Here is a 12,492-nt window from a genome sequence, read left to right as displayed (position 1 = left end):
CCGCGTCGCAAAATAATTAGCGCATTCTTAGTATTACCGCCTGTTGAAACCCGTGACGTCACGAGTGACAATTCCCCTGTCATCATTTTCAAAATGGAGGAGGTTGATTTCAATACCGGTAATTTGAAATCGCATAAAAGGAAAAAGATTTAGAGGTTTTCAGTAGGATTTAAGGTTCAAGCTTACATCACACTCAAATTTCTACTTCATACCTTTGGTAAGTGCCGGAGTGAGAAGAGGTTTTAAAATAATTAGCGCATGCTTACTTTTACCGCATGCCTTTGGTAAGCACAGGAGTGAGAAGAGGTTTTAAATTAATTAGCGCCCCGGCGGCAATTCAAGGAAATACGGTAATCCTACCCCTTTTCTTTTACATAACAGTTGCTAAAACTTCACATCCTGTTCTCAATTTAATCACAATATACTCCATCATTAAATTCAATCAAAATAAATAAATAAATCCTAATTGGTGAAGTAAGTTATATTTCATATGATGAGATGAGTAAGATTATTTTGAGAATGAATGAATGGATGGATGAAATAAATTCAGAATGTTTATCATGGTTCTTCTTCTTTGTACTTTGTAAACACTTAAAGTTTAAAGAGTTTCTGGAAGTGGATCATATCAGTACTTTGTTTGATTGCTTAGCTTAAACCATTCCATAATTTATTTAAACATACAGACATAATGAAGGTCTTGAGTGTTGTATATGCATACAAATGTTTTAAATTACATTATAAAGTGCATGATGTTATTGGTATTGTACTGTACCTTTGATACAAGGCCAACTATTGCAATGTCTAACCACATGTGATTATCTATACGCTTGTTTTTTTGCCACGATACAGTTGTCCCTCCACACATTGCACTTCAAATATTACGGTTTCACCACATGGATTTGTTTAAACATAGTAATTGTTGCCTTAAATTAAGCATCTTCAAGCATAAAAAATGGCTGAATAAATTAAAAATGTCGATAGTTCAGTAGTATTGTCCACCTGAGGAGCCCAGCCACTCTGAGCATGCGGTTTTGCATCGTGGCCACTGATTGGCTCAGCTTCAGTCAGCACTACTATATTGGATTGAAAGAGTGTAAAGTAGGGCTGGGCGATATATCGATATACCGATATATCGCAGGTTTGTCTCTGTGCCATATAGAAAATGACTATATTGTGATATTCCAGTATTCTTTCTCACGCAGTTGCTCTTGGCTGCTGGCATTACACTGCAGGCTCTTCCCACTCCTTCTTGTGTCTCTTTCTCACAGACAGTAAGCGCACCTTCTTACATAAGTCACATACTTTCACGTCATCATCATGGAGCAGAGAGGTAGCAGCATGGGTAAAGTTAGCAGTGGTGCAAGCGGAGTGGTGCGAGTGGTAGTACGAGGGAAAGAAGGTGCGGATCTGGTAACAAATGAAAGAAAAATTAATTCCCAAGAAAAAGAGCAGGGGGTCCATCGTCTGGCGGTGGTTCGGCTTCAAGCGGGAAGATGTCGAATAGACAACTTTAATTTGTCAAGTGTGGGGCAAAAGCGTTGCTACCAAAAGTAGCATTACTGCTAATATGAAGCATCATTTGAAAAGTCACCTGATATTAAGTGTTTAACAAATACAGTTTTGGTCAATTGACTTAGTTGTGATTTCCTTCTCTGCATGAACGTTTAAAATGAGCATATATTAATGCAGTATGAACAAGAATGTTTTAATATAGACACATAGAATCATCATACTGCTGTGATTACATGCATCAAGTGTTCATTCAAGGCTAAGGCAAAATATCGAGATATATATCGTGTATCGCGATATGGCCTAAAAATATCGAGATATTTAAAAAAGGCCATATCGCCCAGCCCTCGTGTAAAAGTGACTAAAGGGTGTTATTTAATGTCTAATGTTAAAATATATTTAAAAGTAGCAAACAGTTTTTCTACACTCTATCAATGACAATATTCCATTTATAATTAATGATTACTACTTGGCAGTCATGTCTCTGGGACCAATTAACAGCGATGAAAGGAGGAATTGCTGTGATCATGTAATCATGTGAGTGCAGTCACAGTGCTTTGAAAGTATTTTCCTTCAACATGTAATGACATGTCCTTCATTAGCTCTCATCTGCTGGTGTGCACAACTCTCTTAAAAAGACACAAACGTCTGACTTGTGTCTTAACAGAAAGCAACACAAACATGACATGAATCAAATTATTTTCAACTAACCATTATGAAATGTCATTGAATTGTTTGATCTGCATCCCCATAAGTTTAAGATGCAAAACTGTAATTTGGCTCCTGCAACCCTTTTTTCTAAATGTCATCCAAGCAGCTGGTAAGAAAAACATCCTGTGTGCACTTTTGGTGCACTAAATCACTCTCAATGGTTTTGCACTTTTGCTGTTTAACTATGCTGCAAAATATATCTATTTAGTGTTGTGTTCCTTTTTTGCTTGCGAGCACAGCATGCATTATTGGCCATGATTTGGCCATGTATTGTGTTGAAAAGGGACACTGACGTTCCAAGACCTTCTACAAATGGTCAAATCTAAAAACTTGAACACATCTTATATTTATTTTACCTTGTTTTATTTATTCATTAGTTTAAATTTAGATTATTTGTGGTTAGCATTCCTCTGAACTGTACTTTGTACTGGAACAGCCACAACTTAATTAAAGTTAAAGGACTACTGAAATGAGATTTTCTTATTCAAACGGGGATAGCAGGTCCATTCTATGTGTCATACTTGATCATTTTGCGATATTGCCATATTTTTGCTGAAAGGATTTAGTAGAGAACATCCACGATAAAGTTCTCAACTTTTGGTCGCTAATAAAAAAGCCTTGCCTGTACCGGAAGTAGCAGACGATGTGCGCATGACGTCACGGGTTGTGGAGCTCCTCACATCCTTACATCGTTTACAATCATAGCCACCAGCAGCGAGAGTGATTTGGACCGAGAAAGTGACGATTTCCCTATTAATTTGAGCGAGGATGAAAGGTTCGTGGATGAGGATAGTGAGAGTGAAGGACTAGAAAAAGAAAAGAAAAAAAGAAAAAATAAGGCAAGGGCAGTGGGAGCGATTCAGATGTTAGTTATTAAGACACATTTACTTGGATAATTCTTGAAAATCCCTTATCTGCTTATTGTGTTACTAGTATTTTAGTGAGATTATATGGTACCTGAAAGTCGGAGGGGTGTGGCCACGGGTGTGGTGACCGCCAGTGTCTCCGGTGGGAGGAGGTAAGAGAGTCCGCAGCTGCAGGAGGACGCAAGCTCCGCTCGTTGATGGTAAGAGCCGACTTATTACCACAATTTTCTCACCGAAACCTGTCGGTTGACATGTTCGCTTGACTGCTCTGTTCCATAGTAAAGCTTCACCTTCGGGAATGTAAACAAGGAAACACCGGCTGTGTTTGTGTTGCTAAAGGCAGCTGCAATACACAGTTTCCCACCTACATCTTTCTTCTTTGACTTCTCCATTATTAATTGAATAAATTGCCAAAGATTCAGCAACACAGATGTCCAGAATACTGTGTAATTATGCGATGAAAAGAGACGACTTTCAGCCGTGAGCGGTGCTGGAAGAACATGTCCGCTACAACCAGTGACGTCACGTGCACGCGATGTTTTCAACAAGATACTTCGCGGGAAATTTAAAATTGCAATTTAGCAAACTAAACCGGCCGTATTGGCATGTGTTATAATGTTAAGATTTCATCATTGATGTATAAACTATCAGACTGCGTGGTAGTGGGTTTCAATAGGACGTTAAAGTACCAATGATTATCACACACACACTAGGTGTGGCAAAATTATTCTCTGCATTTGACCAATCACCCTTGATCACAGTGGCCGCACCCGGGAGTCATTTTTAGTTATTTAACCCCCAATTCCAACCCTTCATGCTGAGTGCCAAGCAGGGAGGCAATGGGTCCCATTTTTATAGTCTTTGGTATGATTCGGCCGGGGTTTGAACTCACAACCCACCATGCTTGAGGCTCTGGAAGCTGTTGCACCACTTTTTTAACAACTTAAAAAAAGGTCCTATTTTTTTCAAACCACACACATTTTCATCAACACCTAATCAAATTTCTCATTTCAACACGTGCACGAGTGAGCACAACGCCAACGTTTGTCATAGCGGCGCACCTGATGACATTCTCCCCGTCATGAGAAACAATCCCGCCTCATTAGCCCAAACGCCGATTACACGGTCCGTCCCTTAACACCGCCCCCCTCGGCCCCGTTCTGATTCTTTACCGCCACTCGGCTGTGATTGACTCAGACAGGCAAATGAGAGAAGCCGGATCTAAGGCCGTAATTGAGGAGCTGAATTAGTGATTAGAAGCCTCCCATACAAGCCCCAGGGGATGCTGCGCTAACTGTAATTTCAGTGCAGAAATGTCACACTCCCATCACGCCACTGGCTCTCATTAGCGCTTGTTGATATCCACGGCGGACGATAACCGCGCATTTCCAACCTGCGCCATGCGATAAAAGTTCCCCTCTCAACGCTCTGAGCTGCGTGAGAGAGAGGGACGAAGACCGAGGGTATAAGAACTCTTCGGTTTGACCGACGCCTCGCCGAGTGTGTGCACACGCACCTCAGCCACGTCCCAGTGGTGCGTGAACTGCTCCAGCGTGGTGAGCTGCAGCTTTAGGGGCGAGAGGGGGGAGGCGGCCGTGATTCCGGCATCGCGGGCGTGCTGCAGGCGCGAGAGCTGCTCGTAGGAGAAGCCCGTCAGGGTGGAGAACAGGAAGCTGACATATTCCACGTCCTGTAAAGCTGCTTCCTGGCTCCCCACTGACCAGCTGCTCAGAGACGATCTGGAAAACAAACCAACGGCATTTCTTTCAAAAGGACTTCGGGGGTCCAAAGTGCGAGCCATTTGCTGACCATAACTTGTTTGTTAAAAGAAGAACTTTATAAAAAATGGAAAAAGAAGGCAAAAAGACAAGAACAAATATTAATACCAGTGATAATAATATGCTTTGTCAAAAATAACACATAGCTGTGAGGCAGACCGTAAGTATGGTACGCTTACATGAACTCATATCCTAATAAAGGGGGTCTAAAGTGCGGCCCGGGAGGTCTGGTTTTTTTCTTGGCATGTGGCAGACTCTACAAATTAACTTTACCAAAAAAATTGCTACAAACTAAAAAGCCAAACTGGGAAAAATACAAAAATTGTGTGAAACAGTTTAAATGTTGATACTAAGAATACTTTTTTTTTTTTGATACGAATAATTTGAGGTGGAAATCTTTGGGCACCTCACCTTTCGAACCGATTTCGATTCTTGGAGTGACGATTCCATTCAGAATTGATTCTTGCAATAAGTTCTTTGGAATAATAATGATAATAAAACCTTCGCAAAACTGATTAATAAACCTATTTTTGGTTGCTGATCTACGACCTCAACGCACAGCAAGCAAATGTCTTTTGAAAAATGTACAATTATTAATTTTTGTATTTGAAAATTATGAATCCATTTGAAATGGAAATGATTAATTGAATTCCATCCATCCATTCATTTTCTACCGCTTGTCCCTTATGAAGTCATGGGGGGTGCTGGAGCCTCTCACCTGCACACGGGCGGAATTGAATTTATCAATTAATTGAATTGATTTTATTAGCACCGCTACTAATAACTGTGTGTCTGATTTTGTCACCTCTGATTTATTGTCATATCCATATCAGATTAGGCTTTATAGAAACATACAAATATCAATATGGCCTCTGTGTCCTTTGATATTTCACTAAATGACTCTGTGGAAAAGGTCATCTGCAACAGAGCCTTAAAAGGTCCAAATTAGAGTTGAAAGTTGAAACTATCATCTTGCATGCCATCAGTAAATGAAGTGATCTTTCACCACGTGCATGTTGATTGGTTTGTTTGATTGAGAAATCGTTTAAAACAGACGTTATAGCCTTAATGTGTATTTTAAGGAAAATGGTTGAAATAAACAAAGATTTTTCTGCTTACCACAAACGTCAATCTTTTTTTCCAATTAAAATATTGATATTGAAATTTTTGGTGAATGACCAAAATTCTCTGCTATTCACCGCCCAACAGATCACGGCACTAACGCGCCCCCGCTCTGTGTCTGCGTATTTAAAGTTCGGGGCTTTCCATCCATTTTTATTACTTACACTCATTAAACGATTAATCGAAGCAACAGATAACAAATCAACATTTCTTTCTAAACAAAATAATCAGTTTAACCTATTAATTGTTGCAGCCCTACACCTGTACATACTGTACATTTTTGGTCCTGTAGTGTGTACTGACAGTGTTACACACTTTGAGAATCATCTTCCATCCAAATCTATTAAGGCAGGTGACAGTATGGCTCTGCATAAGACACTGTTCATAAAAAAAGTACTAGCTCAGACAGTGGATGCTTTTAAAAAAGGGCTAGAAACCTACCTTTTTAAAAAAGCGTACAGCTAATTTTGAATATTTTTACCGTCTTGTTTTAATGCTTTTATGTGTTTCCTCTGTAGCACTTTGAGATGTGTTGTTCAAATAAAATATATCATTAATATTGTTATCATGTCCACAACATCATCTCTTTGCCCTATTCACCACAGCACTATTTATCAGTGTTGCACATATTAGTTTTTTAAGTCATTGTTTATACTTTTAGTTAATCGACAATATTTATTGATAACATTGAACAAGAGAGCACAGTCTACCAAGTGCAATTCCTTATGTGTTAAACATACTAGGTAAATAAAGCTGATTTTTAAAAATAGCAATAATTCATTCAAAAACGTTTCGGTAGTAGTAAGGGGGGGTCAAAAAAATTGATTCACATCCAAATCACAATTTAATTTTTTTTTTCAATTGTAAATTTCAAAATAATTTAAAACTCTTAATTTTTTTTTTGTTTTTTTGCAATTTTTAATTTTATGCATTTTTGGATTAAAACATTAAAAACCTTACATTAATATTATTATTATTGATACTGTTGCTTAATTATTTTTTTATTCCCTTTTTTAGTTATTTATATTGTATTTGTATGTCTTCTCACTTGCTTTGCAAATTTGCAAAGTTTTGTAAAACTGGGATTGGGTCAGCCTTAGGGTAGCTCTATTTTTTTTAATTAATAAAAATGTATGTGATTTTTGTAAATAAAATGTAAAAAATACATTTAAAAAATATATTTTAGGCTAACACTGTGTGTTTAAGTCGAAAGCCAGCAGCTAAGAGAAGCTTTTGAAATTTGTAACCGGTTTTGAAAAGGTTTAATTTTCATTTGTATACCAAATAATATATTACGAGAATCGGGTTGAATAAAGAATCAATTCTGAATTGAATCATCCAAATATTTCCACCTCTAGAACCAAAAGTATCAGCGGTAAGTTTTTCTTTATTTTGCATTTATTAGTAAACAGAAGTTAGGTTGTTTTTACAGTTTGCATAGTTCATATGTTTTATGAACTTTGCATGATGTGTTCAGTTAAAGATGTCAAACTTTGGAGGTTCCACTGTACTCTTTCACTGACAGATTATGAGAAACATGGAGTTACATATTCAGGGTGGTTATGAAATGGGCCCATGCCCTGCAGCAGAGAAGAAGGGATATGAGCAACTGCAGCAAAATAGTTCACACAACACAGCGTTTGTGAAAGCGGCCGAGCAGAAAAATACTATCGTCGTTGTGACGACATCACATTCCAGCCTTGCAAATGAGCTCTTTGTGTCTCGACAAACTCATCCCCGCTGGATTGAGGCGACCCTTTCCCTTAAAAATGTGTTAACGCCTGACACAAGAAACAAGTCAGATGCACAAAGTGGAAGAGGACGTCACAATCAGTGGGACAGGACACTACTGCCATCTTATGGTGGCTGTGTAGAAACACTTGTTTGGTACATGCACCACTATGATGATTCTTGGTCTACTGTGTGTAGTGGCCCTTAACTAGATTGTGCTTGTGGCTCCATTTTGGTCTTTAATATTAATTATTAGTATTAGACTCCTGAAGGGCCCCACCCCACCCTAAAACCTAACGTCACTGCCCCACAGACACACGCTCAGCATGTTTACATGCATTAAAAAAAATTGACTGTTTGAAACTAGCTTTTTTAACACACATGCAAGAACCTTTTCTTTTAGCTTGTAATGTCTACAAGATTTTGTACAGGAAAAAATATATTACAATTTTTTCTGATTATCAGATTTATCATGGATTATCATTAGTGGATATTAATTATCATAATAATACCTAATCAAAATAAGTATTAGTGTATCTAGTTTTTTGCATTTGAAAGATAAAAAAACCCACAACCAAGTAATAACTACTAACAAGTATAATGTACAATATGTATTATATTGTGGTAATTTTACTGTATTACAGTGCTCACTCAGTGGCCTAGTGGTTGGAGTGTTCGCCCTAGGATCAGTAGGTTGTGTGTTCAAACCCCGGCCGAGTCATACCAAAGACTATAAAAATGGGACCCATTGCCTCCCTGCTTGGCACTCAGCATCAAGGGTTGGAATTGGGGGGTTGAATCACCAAAAATGATTCCCGGGCGCGGCACCGCTGCTGCCCACTGCTCCCAGGGGGTGATCAAGGGGATGGGTCAAATGCAGAGGACAAATTTCACCACACCTAATGTGTGTGTGTGTGACAATCATTGGTACTTTAACTTTAACATAGCACAGACTTCCTTCTTCCGGCAACAAACTCGTGTTTGCCATCTTTTGGACAAATGAGATTTTGCAACATTATCTTTTTAAAACTGACTAAACAGGAGGATGAACTGGTAATTATAGAACAACATTGGAGAGATAGGAGCCGAGAGTCAGGACCGTCATGATACAGTGGCGTAAAAATGTCAAGCTATGGTGACAGACATGCAGTGCTTCTGCTGCACATGTATTTCATCGATGGAGGTTTTTGTATCTGGCGAGGAGGACACTGCTCAAAAATACCGCATTACTACAAAAGGCAAACTGTTAGCGTTCACAAACCCTGCAGTGATATAATCCTTTTCCAACCTACTGTACTCAAAATCAACTACAAAAAAAGGCCCCCGCCAACTTGATTAAAACGGACAACTTTTCATCAAGTGTGATTAATTGATTTTGACTTTTATTAGTAGATTGCACTGTACAGTACATATTCAGTACAATTAACCACTAAATGGTAACACCCAAATAAGTTTTTCAACTTGTATATGTCCAGGTCCACGTTAATCAAGTGAGTCACTATAATATTGATCATGATACACATCATGCTTGTTAATACAACTATAGTATAAAATCTGTCGAGCTGGCTGTGTAAAACAAAACATGAAATAATACTTTACAGGTACTGTAATATGATCATGTTTTTCAGTCAGTACAGATTGGTGTCCTATCCCATTGTGTTGTGCATTCCAAACTCAAAGCCATTCAGCGGTTGACGCAGAAGCTAGCTTACTTGCTAATGTCGTCGCACTGTGAGGGTCTCTGTGAGCAAGACAATGTGTTATTACATTAAAAAACAGTTCTTCAGTGTCCGCTCTTACAATAATGTCACTACAGCTTGGTCATTATACAGGTTACGGAACGTTAAAGTATAGTTGGCGGTTTTTGGATGCATTTTTGGAGTGATTTCGAGGCAGAATGACTTGCTCCCATTGCCGCATCTTACGAGTGATTTTTCAAATCTTTAGAATGCAAAATAAAAAAATGTTTGCTGCTGGCCTGCCCAGCGACACGGTGTGCCCGGTTCTGGGGGTCCTGTCGCTGACCAGGCTAGTCTGCGTGCGTGCGTGCGTGCGTGGGGCTGGTGGTCCCTTTTTCCCCTGAGTACCGCACCTGCTGTTTTGGGTTAGGCTCTCTGGGTGGCTGGAGCCGTACTCTGGCTCCCGCACACACTACTAAGCAAATATATTGTACATGCATATACACACACATACATAAAAACTGAAGAAATCAGGTGGAACACGGCACACTGATAAATCGTAACTTCAATTTACCATAACAATCTACAAGACTAACATAGACCACTCCTCCATTTATCTGCTTATTTTGCTTCTGCTTATTCAAGTATGCATTACATGTATCTATTGTTGCATTTAAAGCAATGGTATTGTTTATAACAGAGGTAATTTGAATAATTATTCATTATCAATAGTGTTGTTTCTATTGGTATTTGTATTGCTCCATTTGTATTGTAATAATGTTCATTGTCATTTCTGTGTTATTATTATTTACTTCACTAACTGCTACTATGCTATCATTTTTTTTTTGTATCATATTTGCTGGTGTACTGTTCCTGTCTCTCTGTCTTATCCTCGTTTTGTCCCCACTATGACCCCCTCGGTCTTCTTGATTTTCATTGTTCTATCCCCTCCAAACATTAAATAAATCCACTTAATAAAGTCAAATACAAATAAGGCAACAAGCAATGTTGTACAGCAGATATGGGCGTCTACATCAACAACATGATTTGCCTGAGTGGCTGTACAGGACAAAAAGGGTTCATTGAACACACCACAATTATGTGCACAAGATGCAAAAGTGAAACTTAAACATAACTTTGTCCAATGCTGTCACAAATAGAAGTAATATTATCCTTCTTCTATCATCCATCCCGGTTCCCAAATATTGTGAGCTTTGATGACAGAATGAAGTCTGTGTTTGCATTTTTGCAAAGTGGTGTAGGTTGTGTCACACATTCCTAATTTGAATCACACAACCTTATCATTGAACTTTGGCAGCCACATTTATATTATCTGAATGACGTTTTTTTTTTTTAAATAACTGATGGAGTTAAGTGGAAGAAAAACAATTTTCATTAAGGCCCTGACCATGATCCCTAGTGGTTGTGGCTCTAAACAAGCGCATCAAGTGTTTATGTCACAGGTCGGTCAGGACAATTTCGAACCATAGCGAGACCACTTAAGAAGGGTAAATGTCTCCATAGAACTAGAAGTTCAACTATACAATACACACTACTCTGTCCTGGCTGATCAGTACAATATGGCCGATGCGACAATACATTGATATAAATATTAGAGTAAGTTAAAGTTAAAGTACCAATGATTGTCACACACACACTAGGTGCGGTAAAATTTGTCCTCTGCATTTGACCCATCCCCTTGATCACCCCCTGGGAGGTGAGGGGAGCAGTGGGCAGCAGCGGTGCCGCGCCCGGGGATCATTTATGGTGATTTAACCTTGATGCCGAGTGCCAAGCAGGGAGGCAATGGGTCCCATTTTTATATATCGGTATGACTCGGGATTTGAACTCACAACCTACCGATCTCAGGGCGGACACTCTGACCACTAGGCCACTGAGTAGTAAGAAATTTACATTCCAAAGTCAGCTGCATACAGTCTGTCTTAATGTGAAAAGACTACCCTTCCAGTCACATGTTAGCCCCTTGTTCCTCTCCACCTTGTTGTTCTCTACAAAAAGCAGTAACTAAACAAGAGGACAAAGTGGCAATTTTCAACCTTCTGGTGCCGTAACACAGGATCACCTGAGACCCACTGGTAAGTTGAAAGCAATTGTCACTGTCTAACAGAAACTTATTTTAATGTCGCACCGGATATTAATGCTGACATCTAATTGCCTGACAGCGGGATGTTGTGAACGCGCACACAATTCCAGCAACATGCACAGGAGAATAAAATGACAAATCTACGGTTACGGTTTTGATACAGCTATTCTACGGGATCGGTTGACTTAAAGGGGAACAACACTTTTTTTGGAATTTTGCTTAACATTCACAATAATAATGAAACCCATGACGATGGATGTTTTTTTTTTAATGCATTCTAAATATTCAATAAAGTCTGCTTACAATGGAGCCTATGAAAGTCTTTCAATTCTGCCTATAAAAGCCCCTAAAAGAACATCCAAACACCTCCATTAAGGTTTTATATACACATATGTAACATAGTAACAGGTACATTTATAATAACATGTACGTATTTTGATCATTTTAGGCATACACGGCACATTAATTTCAGGAAGCGAGGATGATGTAAACACAGGAACATATGGAAGTGATAATAATAATATTATTAATGGATTAGATTTATATCGCGCTTTTCTATTGTTAGATACTCACAGAGAAGTGGCAACCCATCATTCATTCACACCTGGTGGTGGTAAGCTACATATGTAGCCACAGCTGCCCTGGGGTAGACTGACGGAAGCTTGGCTGCCAGTTTGCGCCTACGGCCCCTCCGACCACCACCAATCATTCATTCATCATTCATTCACCAGTGTGAGCGGCACCGGGGGCAAGGGTGAAGTGTCCTGCCCATGGACACAATGGCAGCGATTTTGGATGTCAATAGGTGGGAAGCGAACCTGCAACCCTCAGGTTTCTGGCACGGCCGCTCTACCCACTACGCCATGCCGCCGCAATAGTTTGTCTGCTTTAGCGCTTATAATAACAATATCACTAATACTTGGTAGATATTCAAGCCACAAATGTAAATTGAGTATTGTTGGCACTTTTTGAATGGTTATTTATCGGATTTT

At 39.1% G+C, this 12,492-nt stretch overlaps 1 protein-coding gene across 1 annotated transcript in view; it reads right to left on the bottom strand.

The window, feature by feature from the left end:
- The window catches only part of tex10 (testis expressed 10), a 38,869-nt gene that overhangs the window by 3,033 nt on the left and 23,344 nt on the right, over positions 1–12,492 (bottom strand). Inside the window, exon 12 of the mRNA XM_061915684.1 lies at positions 4,603–4,825. Coding sequence (XP_061771668.1) covers positions 4,603–4,825 — 223 coding nt within the window. The remainder of the gene's footprint in view (positions 1–4,602; positions 4,826–12,492) is intronic.

The sequence above is a fragment of the Nerophis ophidion genome, linkage group LG11, assembly GCF_033978795.1.
Source record: "Nerophis ophidion isolate RoL-2023_Sa linkage group LG11, RoL_Noph_v1.0, whole genome shotgun sequence".
Lineage (NCBI taxonomy): Eukaryota > Metazoa > Chordata > Actinopteri > Syngnathiformes > Syngnathidae > Nerophis > Nerophis ophidion.
The sequence above is the reverse complement of the archived record's forward strand: the minus strand, read 5'-3'. Positions and strand labels throughout refer to the sequence as shown.